Here is an 18,165-nt window from a genome sequence, read left to right on the forward strand (position 1 = left end):
AAGCTATTAATCACCTGATAATTTAAAATAAGTTCGATCGTTTCAATTTTGATTCGTGTTTTTTGGAGAGAAATTTTGTTTACAGACATCATAATAAATTTTATTTATGGTTTTAGTTGTGCGGGGTTTTCTTTTCCGTCTTATTTATTGTTTTCGATTGTTTTTTTTAATTTTCTTCCGGTCCCAGTGTTAGGTATACTTTAAAAAGTTAAGGTTTATTGGTCTTTGAGAGGGAGAATTTGCAATATCATAAATATATCACTGGAAAATGGTCTCAAAACAAGAATTACCATTTATCTCAAAAGGACATTTTATCGTTCAGCTAAATTTGTTATTGTGACGGGCCTAAGCACAACAAGATGACAATTGAGCATTTTTGCCGTAAGAAGTAGAAACAATTCAGAATCTATATGAGATAAGCGGGTAGAGATAAAGGACTAGCCACTGAAGCTGTAGCAAAAGCTGTTTATATGAAAATAATAATTTAGGGAGTTTTAATACAAAGGAGCTCCACACTTTTCAGATTTTAAAGAGGCAAAAAATTTTGAAACCACCGTTTTGCACTTTCAGTCCATCCGTACAAAGTAACATTTCTTTAGCTTTAACATAGCAACAGAGATGAAAGTTCGAAAAGGATGAATTACAGTGTATCACAAAAGTGAGCACACCCCTCACATTTCTGCAGATATTTAAGTATATCTTTTCATGGGACAACGCTGACAAAATGACACTGAAATAACGAAAAGCAGTCTGTGTGCAGCTTAAATAAAGGTGTGAATTTTTTCTTCCCGTAAAATAACTCTATATACAGCCATTAATGTCTAAGCTACCGGCAACAAAAGTGAGTCCACCCCTTAGTGAAAGTTTCTTAAGTGTCAATATTTGGTCAATATTTTGGCCACCATTGTTTACCAAAACCGCCTTAACTCTCCTGGGCATCAAGTTCACCAGAGTTTCACAGGATGCTACTGAATGCTTTTCCACTCCTCCGTGACGACATGATGGAGCTGGCAGACATTCAAGACTTGGCGCTCCTCCATCTTCTAACACACCTGCTCCTTATGCACACCTTAGAAATAGTAAAACTAACTAGTCACATGATATTTTGGAGGGAAAATGACAAGCAGTGCTCAATTTGGACATTTAGGAGTGTAGTCTGTTAGGGGTGTACTCACTTTTGTTGCTGGTGGTTTAAACATTAACGGCTGAATATAGAGTTATTTTGAGGGAAGAATAAATTTACACTGATGTACAAGCTGCACACAGACTACTTTTTATTATGTTAAAGTGTCATTTTGTCCCATGAAAAGATATACTTAAATATCTGCAGAAATGTGAAGGGTGTACTCACTTTTGTGATACACTGTACGTGTCACTTTACATAAAAAAAACCAACAAAAAACACGCATATATTTTGACCTTCGCGATGGATGTTACGTGATACTTCAAGGTACGACATTTGCAGATCGCAACCCTTCATGTCGCCCACGCAGCACGAGAAAAGAATGCATAAAGACTCACTGGCAGTGCAGTGTTTGAAAGCGGCCTCGCCTTGGGAGTTCGTCTTGGCCTGCTCGTCTCCTGCAGGATGCTGTTTTCGAGTTGGTAAAGCACCAGGAGCTGAGGTAGGCTGACCCACAGTCTGGAAGTCTGCAGGGGCACAGAGAGACCATCAAAAACAAAAAGTTCTTGGGTGTTTTGTGTGGTGCAAAAGTGGAAAAAAAGAAGAAGAAAAAAAGGAATGTTGGATTGGATATTGCGGAACAGGAAAACTCTAGATCGGTAAAATGATTGATAAAGACACACTTGATGATTGTTCAGCTCCCTGTCAGGAAAAGACATAGATAAAACCAGAACTTCAGTGAAGAGAAATTATGTCCTTGAAAAGTTTCTGGCTCGTTTAAAAAGAAAAAAGATTTATTGGGTAAAAAAAAATATATATATATATATATTCCTCTCTGATGCAAACAAGTTTTTTAACCTAGCTTAAACTGAGCATGATGTAGTTCTGAGCTTATTGATAGTTTCGTGTCAGATCATCGATGGGATCATCAAGAATTCATAACAGCTATATTCCTCCTCGGGCAGCGATCTTACTCTGCAGAAACATTCGTTTCGAATTCTGTACTTTGGGTTTCATTAAGATGAAGTGAAATGTATTTGGTGTGACCTTTGAAAACAGCTTTGTCTCCGACACGGTTCTTGCTCATTGTGGAACGCTGCTTTCTACAGCTCAAGCCAAATGTCAACAGGCTCTTTTGGACATTTTTGAGACTGAGTTAAAAAAAAAAAAAAAAGTTTAGGGCAGTATTGTGAACCTTTCTTAAGATGCTTTAGCTTTGAGGCATTTCTGGAAGTATAACCTAAAATAGCTAAATATATGTGATCACAGGATATGTTCGGTTGATTCAACTTGCTAACATGACAAAAGACAAAGTGGGTAAAGCTTGTACTGACCCGTCTTGTGAAAGCATTCATACCCATTGAACATAACCACATTTTATCGCTTTACAACCATTAACTTCAATGTATTTCATTCAAATTGTAAGTGGTAGACTAACGCAAAGTAAAAGAAAGGAGCAGTTTGACATTAGCCATGCAGGGGACGCAGAAAATATCTGAAATAAGGTCAGAGTTGATGGAATTTGGAGTTTTGTTTGGCCTGCGCATCACCCTGACCGCACGGTAGCCCACTGTAAAACACGGTGGTGGCGGCATCATGCTATGTGGACGCACTTCTTCAGCAGGGACAGGCAAGACGAAAACGGTGGAAAAGATTTCTTGCACAAGACAGGGATGAAGATTCACCTTCCATCAGGATAACAAACCTAAATATACAACGCAAGCTACAATGTCTCAATTAAAATAAAAATACATTTATATGTAATAATGGGCTAGTCAAAGTTAACATTTGAATTAAATTAAGAATCTGCTTAAAGACTTGAGAACTGATGTTCCCAGACCTTCTCCATCCATTCGAACTAAGTTTGAGCTAGTTTGCAAAGTACTAGCGAACATTTAAATGGGCAAACAAGTACGGAAAATACTGCAAAAAGACCAGAAAGAACATTTTTGAAAAATCAATGCGTGAAAGTTTGTGTTTGCAACCATACACGACGGGGGGGAAAAGTTCAAGACATGCGAGTAATTTTGAAGGGCGCCGTGTTCACAAGAGTAAGCAAGAAAATGTAAACAGAAGCCGAGCTCGGCGTGAAGGAAAATGTCATTTCATCTGTCTCCAAAGGGGAATATTTGCATATGATTGCATGTCTTGGTGTTTAACATTTAGCGAGTCGCAGAAAAATAACTACTTAGCTGAAGTGTGTCAATTAACCGCATTATGCGACTGTTTGTGTACATGAATCTCATTTAGATTTGACCCGCGTCCACGCGCCGCGGCTCGGCGAATTAACGAATCCAGAGCGTCGGGCAGGCGGCCGGCACAAAAGGCTAAAGAGCCTCAGGCGCCACCGCTGCCTCCACCACAAACTCTGCACTAAAAACTGACTTGCTCCATCAAGGACCAGTGGGCTGCCCTGCAGATTTCTATTATACAGGTTTGTATTCTCAGAGATAGTCATTGAAAGAGATTTTTAGAAAAGAGAGCGAACAAGCTGAAACCCACGGAGTCGACACTTGTACTCCGCTTGCAAGCAAGGGTGTGTGTTTCTTTTTCACCCCCAAACATATTTCTTTATTTAATTAATAATAATAATAATAATAATAATAATGAATAAAAATAAAAGCAAAAAAAAGGTAAATGTCTTCCAGCGGAGGCAACATTATTATGATCAATTCTGTCCAATCAGAACCGACGTAGCTAAACGAATATTGACCAAGAGCAGTTTAACAAAGTATCTTACGAAACAGAGCTTTTTAATAAACTAACAGCTATTTTTTTATGGCAGGGCTTTCTCTTCTCTTGCATAATTAAAGTTCTTACCCCTCTTTTTGCGCGCCTCTTTAATCTCTTCACACATTCGGTCGAACTCGGGGTCCAGCTCGGCTGCAAAAATAGCATGGGCTGTGTCCTTCAGGCTGCACGCTCTGTGCCTGATCACCTTGTCTGAGGAGAAAAGGGACAGCGAGAATGAATGTCGGTGTTAGAAAAGCCGCACACATCCTACCAGCTGTGCTCAAAATAATAGCAGTCCAAAATCACTACCTACAACGATACTCTTTCTACATGGCAAGTCTCTACTTGGTAGGGGTAGAGTAATAATACAAAGTGTGTTATTGATTCTGTGTAACTAAAACTTTAATTATATTGGTGCAAGTTCAAAGCAATACCAGAAAGAAGTACAAAACTTTTTTTTTTTTTATTTTAAAAACATTGTTTGGCAACATTAAATATGCCTTTTTTTTTTTTTTTAGATATTTGTTGAAACTGTCACTATGTCCAGACAGTATAGTATGGGGGGGGGGGGGAGTCAAGTATCTGCTTTCTATTGCCATCTGCAGAAATACACAGCTCAGTAAGAAACAACCAATAACAGCCAGTGGGAGGGTCTTAGCGCTGTCAATCATGTTTCTGTATGCGCTGCTACATCTAGTTCTCCAGACCAGACCGTGCCATGGATGCTCAAGCTAATTAGGATGACCACCGAAGGCGGCAGATAAACAGTTTTCTTGTAACGGTAAATTGTTTCTCTGCCGTTAGCACATTGAGCGGCCCGTACACATGCCTGATTGACAGCGCTAAGACCCTCCCACTGGTTCTGATTAGTTGCTTCTGACTGTTTTTCTGCAGATGGAAATGGGAGCAGTAAGTGGAGATGGAGGATCTTTTCACAGATTATCTGTCTCATACTATACTGTCACAACAAAGTGGCTGTTTAAAGAAATATGTATTTGAAAAAATTTTTTTATAAAAGTTACATGCCGCAGCTTTAACAATTATTTTATTATTTACTTTTACTTCATTATTGAACGTTGAATAGAGTTTGTGGCCTCCTTTTTGCATTTCTGTGTATAGAAATAAAAGCCGTAAAAGGGATTTTGACCTTTACTCGCCTTTTCAAAACGCACTACATCCATTTAAATACATTTGAAAGTAGCTTCATTCTCCTTCCTGCATTCCTCTTTCTTCAAGACCACAGCAGCATTTACTCCGCTGTTAGTCATGCATGTAAGGCAAATAATCAATTGCGAACTCACCCCTCTTTCTACTGTGTGTGTGAGAACGGAGCTTATAGCTTTTCTCACAGCTTTAAAAAGAGGGTGAAGCTTTATTTTCTTTTTTTTTTTTTAACTGTATTAAACGGAAGCCCAGATATCACCACTTCACACAGACGAATACATCTACACAAAGTCCAACGCAAACAATACGAATCTTTTCAAAATATACACTCATTACATCTAAATCAACTCCTGAGCTTCCCTTTCCTCTATACATCAGCAACCACATCATTAAATGCTCTTCTTTTGCTCGTGCATCGACAGGAGAGGGGATGGGGGGTGGGGGGGATAAAGACAGAGCTGGAGACACAGGCTAAGGTGTAGCCGCAGTAAACAGGCAGTTTCTCATTACTGCAGGCGGTAGGAGAACAGTTCAGGCATAACGGGACAAAGGAGGTCACAATCTGCCAACTTCTGCAGTCTAATTGGAAGACAGTTGCTTAATTGCAATGTGGCTGAGCGCGTGCCTTCTCCCACTGCCAGCACATGCGAGCGTGTGTGCGCTGCGCGCGACTGCGTTTTAAGGGCAAAAAAACGCCTGCCGGTGGAGGAGATGTCAGAGGCCAGGTGCGGTGCCGAGAGCTCATCAGTACCCTTCTGAGCGCCCGCTAACCTCCACGTCTACAACAGACAGGGAGGCAGAGACAAACAGCGCCGCTGCTAATGTGTTTCAGCACACTAACAGGATTTTTCTGTTTTGTTTTTTTTTTGTTATTGTTTTTTTTTTTTTTCCTTATTTTTATTCATCACCGCTTCCCTCCAGCAGACAAGCTGTATTTGTGACACCAAGACTCATTGTGCAGAGAGCAAAGATGTCCCTTATTTTATTGTGGAGTTCTTTTTTTCCTTTCTCTCCAAGGTGGGGAAGAAAAAGGAAAAAGTTTTTCTCAAACTTTCCACTAAGTTAGCATGATGTACGAGAAGAAGCAGAAAACCAGGGTGGAATGAGTTTTGTTGTTTGTTTTTTTTAACCAGCACTTTGAAAGCTGACGTCAAATCTGCCCCACAACCTAATTGTGGAGAATCTGGGCCTTATTCCCTGGTCGTCGAGAAAACGAAGAAGCTTCATCGGTTTTTTTTATTTCTCCATTTATTTAAACATTGTATTTTCTCCCTTTACTGTATCGCTTATGCTCACACAAATGACCCAGGCTCTCTCCAGGAAAAACAGAAGATTCTCTTCTAAGATAAAAAATACTTTATTGCCCCTGCGAGAAATTCATTGAGGGGCAGGTGTACGGTGACTACAAGGTTACATGCATACCGATTAAAAAAAACATTAAAAAGACACAAGATATTCCAAACAGTTCAGATTACAGAAGTTAAAATAACCAATATGTGCCATTAAACCTAGATGGGGTAACAATACATTAGTTTAAAGAGAAAAATTAAAGCAAGTTGTCAGATTTATTGAGAAGGGTAACACAAGTTGGAAGAAAGTGAGGTGTGAATATTCAAGCAAATGGAGATGGAATCTGTCTTTTTTATGTCAGCTGATCCCAGGAAGAATAGCTGATGCTAATTAGGATCTAAATAAACATAAACTCACATTTTGTTAAAAAAAACAAAACATAAAACGACCTTTCACCGATCAATCTAAAGTGGAGTGCTTCCCAATAAAGTTGGATATCATAAAAACTTATTTCATTCATAATTATGTAGACTCAAAGACTATTTTAACTCAACTTTTACATTTTTTGTTTTGTTTTGGGGTTTTTTTCCCATATAGCATGAAAGGTACGTCTCTGTACCGTACGCTATGTGTACGTTTTGTTGCCGTTGAGTTATAACGGAAGCCCAGATTGCTTTGGTTGCAACTTTTAGTTGTCCTGCATTGCCATGTCAGGTGACTCTCATCCTCTTCTTGACAACACCCCACAGATTCTGTTTCGAATTTAGACGAGCAACTTTGTGTAAATCGACTCGTGGCAGGAGGAAGATGGAATGGGGTCCACAACTCTACGATTGTAAGACGATTCGTCCAGTTGAGCAACAGTCACCCCGTTTCCCTGTCGCATCTCCCACCATCATTTCCTTACCATTAATTTGCTTGGGTACAGCACTCTGAGCAGCCAGCTTTTGGTAATTATAGACTCTTTCTGTCTGAACAGTGTCCCCAGTGACTGTGTAGGAAATCACATTTTCTGTACTGAAACTCTCGTTTGAATCGTTTCCAAATGACATTCTAATTTAAAGCGGCACAACTCTATGTTGGAGTCTTGTATCCGGTAGTAACTAGCCTTACTGTCTGCGCAATTTACCCTTGAATGTTCGGCTGCTGTGTAATATAAACACTGTTCTAGATCACTTTAAAACATGAGAACAGAACATAGAAATAATCAATCTGGTGCATTCAGGTGCATTTTTGCAAACAACAAGACTATTTTATGCACCTGGGTTCCAAATACACACTGCAAAAGCCATTTTAAGCTCACAAAAAGGTGCTCAGATGTGGACAAAGATGCAGTAAAAAAGAAGAAGAAGAAAAAAAAGTCCAAGATATGCAATTAAAGTGTCAAGCAGCCTTCCTTAGCTACAAGGCTTGAATTACACTGTGGAAAAGCTATCAGCAGGGGGTTTACACGCTGCTCTTCATTTGAATTTTCAAAAAGGAAAAAGTAATTTTAGTGTCTGGGAGCCGTGGCCATGAGTCGGCGCAGCCTGGTGGGATATTCTGATGGGATCTGTCTTAAACAAAAACAGGAGAATTTCACAGTATTGCACTCTTTTTCTGTTTTTATAGAAAAACAGACCAGGTAAAAAGTCAAAATCCATACTAATCCTAAAAAATATCAACTAAAAATGAAATTTATATACTGTAGGTTAAGAAGAAATTATTTGTGGTAAAGGTAAATTCTTAATGTACTAAAAAAGTGTAAAATCAGACACAATCTAACTGAATTCGCAGAAACACTACTTTATCTACTATTAAAGCCCAGACTAGAATTATTCAGATAAGAAATTGTTTTTTTAAGCAATGATTCACCAAAGCAAAGTGAAAAATGGAGTGAGTGCTTCAACTTCTCTGTTTACAGTTCAACTCTCCTGTGCTGTATCCTTATGTGGTTTTTGGCCACCAAAGATTCCCCAAACAGCCAACATTGCAGCTTTGCCATCATATACAGCTGACTGACAACTCAACTAAACTCAATGTGGGAGGGGCTTAGAAACATAGCCTAACTGATGTCTGTCTTTTTTGCTCTTCAAAAAATGGTCATGAACTCAGTCAATCAGTGATAACTGCTTGAAAAGCACCATATTTTGTGTCCGGATTACCGACTGCTGAAAGCCCAGATAGAAACACGATACAAGCGTTTCACGTCAGTCGATTTTGACAATTATTGATGAGTCTTTATGTTTTAAATACCTAAAATATTACCAAACTGGTGGTGTGGCTTTTCCTGTTTTGAGTGCGTTAGTTGATGCCGTCAACATTGCGCCGCTGGCTGAATAAATCCCCCAGAATGCTGTGTGGTTCTGGAGCAAAGTCCAGTAAAATTATTGATTATTATTATTATAATTATTCAATTATATTCTGTCAGATGTATAACCTATTGAGATTGATCACATGCTTATTGCAATATATATTGTTATTCATTCATTCTCCAGCCCTACTACAGTGCTTTGCAAAAATATTCCTACCCATTGAACTATGGTCCGTTACATAAGATTTTTATTTTGAAAACAAAACTGTTGTAAACATTATCATCTAAATGTGAAAAATTTCAAGCACTACCAGTAAGTTATATGACAAGACTAACATTTTAAATAGCTTTATAAGGAAATTTGTCAACATTATTAGACATAATTGACTATACATTTCTGTGTATAAATCGGATCTCTTTACTTCTTCAAACGGAGCTGAATACGGAGCCTAAAACTGGCACCGAATACTAATGAAATCGTATGGTGTAGTGAAAAAAACGGTGGCTGGTTTATGGAGGCTTTTAGTTCTTAATGGAATCCGTCCGGGAATCATTTCCCGACCTGCCGACCCCGAACTCTCACTCTGCCCACTGAACACCAACTAAAGCACTAAAAACACGAAAATAAAAATCACTAAGTAAAAGCCACCCACAACACAAGTTCACTGGAAACGAGAGCGTGTGCACACGGTTTGCTTCCTTACCTCCAGGATCCTTGTCGGGATTGTATTCTAAAGCGTTGCTGCTGATGAGGTCAATGTCCGCCAGGAAGTCCTTGGCTGTCAAGTACTGATGGGTGTCGATCTTGGTCATGACAGTGGACAGGTCCATGGGCTGCCTAATCACCTCCAGGTAGTCCGACACCTAACAAGCATACGTAACGGGTCGTGTTGGCCAAAGACAGGAAAGCGACACGACCTTTCTTGAGAACCGGTCCCACTTTACCTCCTCGATGTCAACCGGCTTGCTAAAAATGCTGAACCGTTTGTCGGTGGCCAGGCGCTTAGTCACGTCCCTGAGAAAGAGCCTGAGCTCCCGTAACGTGTTGTCTTCCTGTTCAGCTAGGCGGCGCTGTTCCTCCGCCGATAGGACCCGAGGGGCCGGCGTCTCTGCCACTGCTAGCACCTCTTCGCACCTCTCTGCAAAAACAGCGGAGGATAAATGACGCCGGACTTTTCTGATCAACTTTTAAAACGTTAGATTTAACTAAGCTGTAGCCAAAGGCATACGCAGGGATCTCAAACCTTTTAGAACTTACATTTTCTAAAAATCCACAGTTACCGGTTTAAATTGTAAATGCAAACGTTCACATTTGAAACGGCGGCCAGGCTTTAAAATATTGAACCAGAGGAAAAGGAGACTGTAGAAGGATGGACAGAGTAGCAATAAGCCGACAGATGAAGGACCGTTTTAGGGCGATCCGAAAGGCGATTGAAGGATGAAGTGACAGACAGATGAATAGTTTGCATTTTAAAGTACACTTTCTAATATCATAGCGGATTCTCAATCACTCCATAATTACAAGTAAAAGTCCCTGTTCGACCCACTTTAGTCAAACTTCAGTTTTTTTGTCTAGAAAGTTCAGCTTGTTTGCGGAAGTGTGAATGCGTAACTGAACTCTGGTGCGAACCAAGAAAGAACACTGAAGTCTGCCTAAACACCGAGGTTTTGGTTTGGTTAAAGTGAACTCTGGCGTGCCAAGTCAACCAGAGACCGCTCTAAAAGCATGAAGCGGACAGGAGTGCAGGGCATTCTGGGTAAATACAACCAAAACAAATTTATGTGTCTAGTGGAAGAAACGGCTTGTTTGGGGTTTTTTTTACCAAGGATAAAAGAGAAATCTAAAAATCATTCCAGTTTTGTTTACATTTTGTGAAGTAGGAAGTTGCGCTCATGTCTTCTTCATTTCATTTACTCCAGTGTTTCAAAGGGTTTTGCTTCGTTTGACACAGTGCAGTGTGAAAGCTGAAAATGTAACAAAATGCAACAAATATTGCAACTTCGACTCCCGATCGAAACAAATCTAGCGAACCATCATGTGTGAAAACACCCTAAATCTAAACTGAGGAAAAAATTAATTTTAAAAGGATTTTAGACAAGCTGAAGAAGAAAAAAAAAGCCACATGTACATTTTACAAACACTCATTTTGAAATTCACTGAGGAATATCCCCCAGCCAATGGCACAGTGAGAGAGAATTTTAAACAGATATCCCCCCCCCTCCATCTCTCCTAAGATACGAACGCTTGCCCAAGGCACCTGCCGGCATCGTTAGGACAAGTCTTCTACCCCTACGGGCGTTTCACTCAGTAGCAGCAGTCCTGATTCTAATTACGGCTAATCGCGACTGGGTCGTCTCTCAGCAATTTCATGCCATGCTTTTTTTTTTTCCTTATTCTGTTCGCCTCTCCTGTGGAGGTCAGACAGCTGCCTCAGTGAGGTAGGGACCCCTGCAGAGCACAGAGCAGGTATAGCCGGGTAACCCTGCTTTGTGTCAGTGTGGGACTGGCAGATGAAGACAGGCCACCATTTCGATTTGAAAGCCTCGTAGGACGGTGCTCTGGAAGTGGAACAGAGACGTGAGGGAGCAGTGGGATAACGGTGGACGGTCACCGGAAAGCGGAAAAGCCCGATTCTGCTGTAAGTGGGAAGCAGACATGTCTACTTCCTAGAGAAATGATAACCCGACAAATCAAGTTAAAGCAAAAATAAGACACAGAACCACATCAAATCGAACGGTTTTCACTCTACAAACGGCCAGAAATAAAACTGCAAAACATAAAGGTTAAAAAACAGAACTGGAAGTAAGGAGAAGGCCAACAGTGCCCTCTAGGATCGACAGCGGAGATCAGCTGCATCTGCCGCGCCTGGCATGAGAACGTGTTAATAAAAACATCAAGTACCTGAGTTCCTGGGTCGAGGAGGAGGCCTGGCTGCCTGAACCAGCAGCAAATCAGAGAAAAAGCTCCTCCTCTCCTGATCTCCTGGAGGGCACAGCGATACCACCTCCCCGTAGGTCCTCTGAAATATACTTTTTACCTGTAATTAATGCAGACAAACACAGAACGTAATGTTTTTACAGGAAAAACACAAGTTGTCCAATTCTATTCCTATCAAACTCTAAGAGCAAAAAAAAAAAAGGTTCATATTTCAAGTATAAGAAAAGCACAGCTGAATCAGTGCCAAATCGTGTAAATTATGCATAAGACATTCAAAAAGTGTTCTCCATGCTGCAGGTAAGTATTTCACTCATGATAAAAGGCTGCAGGGGGCAGACAGAGGAAAGATAGCAGAAATCTGTGAATATATAAATGGATTTTTTTTTTTTTAAAAAGGAGAAAGAGAGAGAGAGAGCACAAGAGACAGAGTTTAAGCTAAAATATAAATTGTCATTTCCGTCTGCTTTTTACGGAAGAGGATTATGGCCACCGAAAAAAAAAAAAAGAATTCTGAGATTAAAGTCAGAATTTTGACTTTCTGACTTTAATCTCAGAGTTCTTTTTTTTTTTTCGGTGGCCCTAATCTTCTTCCGTAGGTTTTAAAGGAAAACAGGGCAGAATCTCAAACCGTTGGAAACATGCATAGCTTATTTAAAAAAAATAAATAAATAAGAAGAAGAAGAAGAAAGAAATGAAATCATGCAGGGCAGAGTTTTGAAAAGATCAAGTTTGATTATTTTTTTTTAGAATTACTCCACATTTCACTGAGGCAAAATCCACCTTAGTGCTGGCAGACACTTTCGCCATACAAACTAAATCCGATCCATTTTTGGGGGGGGAAATAAATTATATTCAAACTTTTTTTTCTTCAAATTATTATTATTTTTTTTGTGTCTTTTTTCGCAACACTTAAAACTGCAAGAAGGGTGCATTTGTTAAGGATTTTGCTTCTGAGGTGTTCCCAAGAACGGCCGTGACGGTTCACCAACACTAACATTTGCTAATAAACACTCCTAGAGAGCGTGAAACTGTAAATCACGCTCTGTAAATCACGTGAGTTGTGCGCCTCCCAGCTGGGAGTTATGTTTGCTTTCAACAAATTTTAGAGCATTACGTTTTCACTGCGAAATCATCGTCTAAATGAAACAGCAGAGAAAAGGGACAGAAACAAAAGGAACCTTGATTTACACAAGGGGTCGTTTTCACACATCCCAGTTCAATTCGGTGATAAGAGCTCAAGGTAACTCCTCCCCAGAGGCTGCTGCTGCTGACTAAGCACCAACTTTCTCCCCCCTCCCCATCTGTTATTCTCATCGATCCTCACCGGGATTCGTGGCATGTTTGTTCTCACCATCCTGCTGTTTGTCTCTTCCTTTTTTTTTTTTTTTTTTGCCCTCTGGAGGTAAGGTAGAATTGGTAAAATAGCAGCAGAGGATAAAAAATAAATAAATAAAAGACAGCAAGAGGAATCAGAGACGGATCTAGTGTGTGCAGCACGCAGCGGGCAGGTGTTTTCATCATCATAGAAAGCTGCAGGGGTGACAGCAACAGAATCATGCAAAGCAAAGACATGTTGGTGGATTAAGCAAAAAAAGAAACAACAAAAAGAAGATACCAAGGATTGAGATGAAGTTGCAAAGAAAGTTGCTGTTTTGGTGAAGAAGAAGAAGTTTTTTGTTTGTTTTTTTCATTCCACTTGCACAATCAATTATACTGGAGCTTAATCGTTTAAAATGCTGCTGTGGCATGAATGTGAATTGGTTTGTCCCTGTCCCTCTGGATGGCTCTAGACTAACTTTTTGTTCCTTATGTGTTTAACTTTTTTTTTTTTTGGTCTGTTACGCTCTTCATCTCCGATTGGTTTTTGCGCCACAATATAGGCCTAATGTGCGTCTGTCGTTGAACAGACGATGGTGATGGACTTTCAGTGTCGGAGTTTGGTTTGTGTTTTTGTTGTTTTTTTCCCCTCAAACGATCGGTCACTCAAGTTTTGTTTTTTTTTTTTTTTAGGTCCCACCATTGAGAAATTAGTTCAGGTGCGACCCAATTTATTGCCCAAAAACTGCTTTACTTAATAGAGAAGTAAAATGTCAGAAAAGCGTATGAAAAAATTCTCAGTCTGCATGTTTTCAATAGATTTTATATATGGAAACTGATTGCTAATGTAGAAGGGTTTTTTTTTTGGTATCTGTGCTCATTTGTTCATATGTTTTGCTGCTCAGAGACCAACCCAGGAGGATTCGTTTTAATGTTAATTTAATTGGTTCATTTTAAGGAGTGGAAGATTCCATGCATCATTTCCAGGGTTTTTTTTTTTTGGTTTTGTTTTTTTTTAGAAGAAGAAAATTTGGCCTTTAACATCACAGATCCTCTTTCATACATAACTGTAAGCATTAGTCATGTGGCATTGACTTCAGAATCTCAGAAAACATCTGAGGTTTTTTGTTGTTGTTGTCTTACAAATTTCTGAAGAATATCAGATTTTTGTGTTATGAATACAATATTTTTTTTATCAAAAAAAAAACATTTTTCTTCTGGGTTTTTTTTTTTTTATATATAAATATGTGACATTAATCTAGAGGTTTGTAGAGTTTGTTGGAGAAATGCTCTCCTGTGAAGTCAGTTTTTTTTTTTGTTGTTTTCTTTTATCTCCACTATAGATGTTGCTGCCATAAAAATAAATTTGTCAGATAAATTTGTAGATAATTTAACGATAGGTAGTATACAAAGAACTTGTTTTAAAGATTAAATTATATGATTACTCTTTCCAAATGCTCTCATCTTTTCGTCAGTGTTCTTTGGAAACACTAATTTTAATCACTTGTGTCCCCTCCCTTTGTATCCCCCATCCAATTTGTAAACATAGAAATAAGGCAGCGAGAACGACGTCTCTTCTCCAGTTGCGGCAAGAGGCGAAGACTTCAGCAAAGCTTTCGCACAATCCAGCACTTTCCGTATTGCCATGTGGAAACTGCAAGTGTGTCAGACACTGACAGCTGACGGTGAGTGAAGAGAAAGCTACTTGTTTGAAACCAAAACACAGTGTGCTTGTTAGGGGTTGGATTTCATGCCCCCTGGGCCCAACAATTCCTTCATGACCATAATCAATCAGACTTCTCTGTACGCCTCGCAGAGAGATGCTGCAACAGTTTGCGCTTTGCAGAAAGTGTGTGGACCTGGAGTTTTCGCCATCACTGCCTTCTCAAGATCCCTCCAAACCCCTCTTATATGATTTTATTTGCCTTTCAGGCCATACTTTGGCTTAACGTTATTGAGTAGTATTGCTGGAAAGTGTTTGCGTTCCCCAACACTGACTCCGCAGAGCTCTGAAATCGTGAAGAGAGTCGGAACCAAAAACAAAATAAAAATAAATAAAAACTGATCCCATGGAGGCATGTTTTTGGCAGAAAAATTGGAGACCAGAAACACAGGAAGAATTATATGTTCTAACTTCAAAATAGATGAAAATTCACGAGAGAAAAAAAAACTGTGGGAGCAAGTTTCTAGGCTGAGTAAGATGCATTTTTCTAGCATTCTTCTGAGACCAAGCCACAAAAAAAAAAAACAAAGCTACTGGATCTGGACATTAGAAAAAAAATATCAGATTTGTTTCAAAACATCTCCATCTCCCTGCACACAACTCTGCAAGCTGAAGAAAAAAAAAAAAGGAATTCCATTTGTTCTGATTTTGATAACTCTACAAAACATTGTAGTATCTAAATGTCTAAATGTTTTCTGAATGAAGTGGTCAGCAAACTAATTTTTTTTGTACCTAATGTGTAAAAAAAATTAAGTGGAGAAAAGGGCAGCAGAGAGAGCGAAAACAAAACCATCCTGCATTTTAAGCAAGATGTCTGCTTGGGCAAACGGTATTTTCGATGGCACCCTGAAACAAAGCCGCAGTTTATTTACGCTGCGAGTGAGAGAGACTTTCAGCAGATAACAGGAAGGCTGACTGCAGAACAGTAAATGTGTTATGTTTTATTCATTGGAGCCTTCAACCTCTCTCTGCCAGAGAACATGCTGGATTTGGAAACGATGGCTGTCTTTTGGGAAATCTCCAAGGTAAGGATCCACATTCTCCAGGGAGAAGACACAGGAAAATGCTGTTTTCCAAAAGCCGGTTGATAATATAAGAAGCCAACGACAGCTTAAAATGTCAACTCCTTGTTAAGTCTTTGTTTTAAAATAGCAAAATGCGTATTTAGGGCAACTACGCTCGCAGAAATATGGTGTGATGTTTTCCCCTTGCATCTAATGTAAATAGTTAACGTAAAAAAAATGTATTTCCTTTTTCATCTTCTTCAATTATACGTCTTAAAGAAGCTAAATTCTGAGATGTAAATCTCCATGTTACATTCTACTCTTTTTAAAGTGTTGCAACAAAAACTTGTTTTCTTCTTCTACTGCATTGTAGATTTGATTTTCATGTAGAGATGAACTGATCCGATAGCATTATCTGTATCGGTACCAAAAAAATATATATTCTAGATCGTTTTTGGTTTCCGTAAGGACAGATCTATTCAGTTTAATTCTATGCTTTGTAATATCATGCTTTATTATCTATTTTACATTACATTTAGAATTCCTAATTGTACTTCCTGAACCACTTGAAGGGTGTGTTGACGTTTGTTTTTCACATAATTGACCAAGGTAGCCAACCTGGCGTTTCCGTCAGCCTCGGTGTCTTTATTATTTATTTCCCATTGGCTGTTATGCTCCTAATGACACTGACTGAACAAATTAAAATAGTTTTAACATGTCTGACCAAGCCTGCGAAGCTATTGGTGTATTTCAGTGTGCCGTGCTGGTGCAGAGTTATCAAATAAATTTGTAATTCAGTACAATTATATATGGGTTTTTTTTTAAAATAAAAAAAATAAAACATTTTAAGTCAATTCAGCACCGTTTCTCTGTATTGGATCGATACAGGCTGATACTAAGTCTCAAATATCGGTATCGGAAGTGAAAAAAATGAATCTGCGCATCTCTCGTTTCAGGCACTTTCTTAAGGGAAATAAAAAAGAAGAGAGGCAAATCCACCCGACAGCTATTTGCCTTCTACAAGCTTCTGATCATGTATGACTTACACTTGTTTTCCCTTCTCTTCCATATAAATAAAAGTGCTAAAAATATAACACAGTGTCTCTCCAGCTACAGCTACCCCATCATGATTAATATATTTTCATTTTATTGCGCTATAACAGAAATAAAGCTCCGTCTGAGCAGAATGGACAGCTGCTCGGGGAAGCAGGGCGGCCACAGAGCTGGACCCCAGCCCGTAGAGTCCATTTGGTTCTGGAGGGACGCTGCCCGCTTCCCTGCTGCGGTTTGGAGCTGAGGAAGCAGCTGTCACTGTGTTCTCAATGCTGGAGAGTAAAACAACCAAAATGGCCATTTTGGTTCAAAACATGTTCCACAGAGGCGTGTCGATGACAGGAACATGTCCACAGTGGAACTGCTGCACTCCTCGATTTATCGGGTTCAAAAACAAAAGGAAAATTGCTGAAAAATAAAATTCAGAAAGTTCTGCAGCCCTCAATTCAATGATTCCAAGCATTAAATATTCCAGTTCTAGGTTCCAAAAAAAAAAAAAAAAAAACCAGCATGTAGAAACACTTGCATCATAGCACTCCTGTGCTCATCTAGCCTTTAAAAAGTCTCAACCGAATGTTGATTTTCACTAAACAGCCTGAAGTTTAATTGAGAATTTGAAATCAGCAGCAGCCGCTGATTATATACAAACACTATTATTTTAATTACAATAAATTACTTATGCTTGGCTGGGTATGGATGCAAAATGATTGAGAAGAATTATTGGGCCAATGTGTGAGAGCCAGCAGAAAACCAACCGGGTTGACGGAAAATGTGCAGAAGTATAAAAGAGAAGCAGGGTTTGGCCATTATTAGGGTGCTGGATATATACTAAAAAAAAACTATTCAAAAGATTTTTAATGATGCAATAATTGCTCACCAAAGTATTTCGAGTATAATGACAGTTTGCGTACTGATAGGACATTCAGTTTGATGAAATGGAGTCTCACTGTTTAACTTTTTGCACTGGCGCGCCTAGAGTTCATAAAAGACAAAACACCGACTAAAACATGTTCGCACGACAGGGCATTAGGGCCATTCTGATAAAAAAATAAAAAAATAAATACAATTATGAGAATAAAATCATAAGATGATAATAATAAAGTCATAATATTACGAGAACAAATTAAGAATATCACGAGAATAAAGTCGAAATAACATGAGAACAGAATAAAGTCACAATATTTTGAGAATAAAGTCCTAACTTTATAGCTATTCTCGTAATACTACGACTTTAATCTTGTATTATTTTGACTTTGTTTTCATAATATTAAGGCTTTCGTCTTGTAATTCTATGACTTTATGCTTGTAATATAGGTTTTTTTAAATTATTTTCTTAGCGTGTCTCTAATACTCCATCGTATGTTCAAACTTCCAAGAATCCAAACAAAAAAAACATTATTTTCTACATAAGGCTTAGACAAACCATCCCCAAATAAATACTTTCAGATCAAGTTTTAGATTAGAGTTGTCTGTATCTGTAAAACCAAAATCTTATTAAAATATTTCAATGATGTGTAAGAAAAAAAT

General features: G+C 38.9%; 1 protein-coding gene across 1 annotated transcript in view; it reads right to left on the reverse strand.

The window, feature by feature from the left end:
• The window catches only part of atad2b (ATPase family AAA domain containing 2B), an 86,274-nt gene that overhangs the window by 51,406 nt on the left and 16,703 nt on the right, over nucleotides 1-18,165 (reverse strand). The window contains exons 20-24 of the mRNA XM_032584679.1: nucleotides 11,506-11,641; nucleotides 9,549-9,742; nucleotides 9,308-9,467; nucleotides 3,944-4,066; nucleotides 1,522-1,650 (exon numbers count right to left, since the gene is read on the reverse strand). Of these exons, the coding sequence (XP_032440570.1) occupies nucleotides 1,522-1,650; nucleotides 3,944-4,066; nucleotides 9,308-9,467; nucleotides 9,549-9,742; nucleotides 11,506-11,641 (742 nt within the window). The remainder of the gene's footprint in view (nucleotides 1-1,521; nucleotides 1,651-3,943; nucleotides 4,067-9,307; nucleotides 9,468-9,548; nucleotides 9,743-11,505; nucleotides 11,642-18,165) is intronic.

Source organism: Xiphophorus hellerii, chromosome 15, assembly GCF_003331165.1.
Source record: "Xiphophorus hellerii strain 12219 chromosome 15, Xiphophorus_hellerii-4.1, whole genome shotgun sequence".
Lineage (NCBI taxonomy): Eukaryota > Metazoa > Chordata > Actinopteri > Cyprinodontiformes > Poeciliidae > Xiphophorus > Xiphophorus hellerii.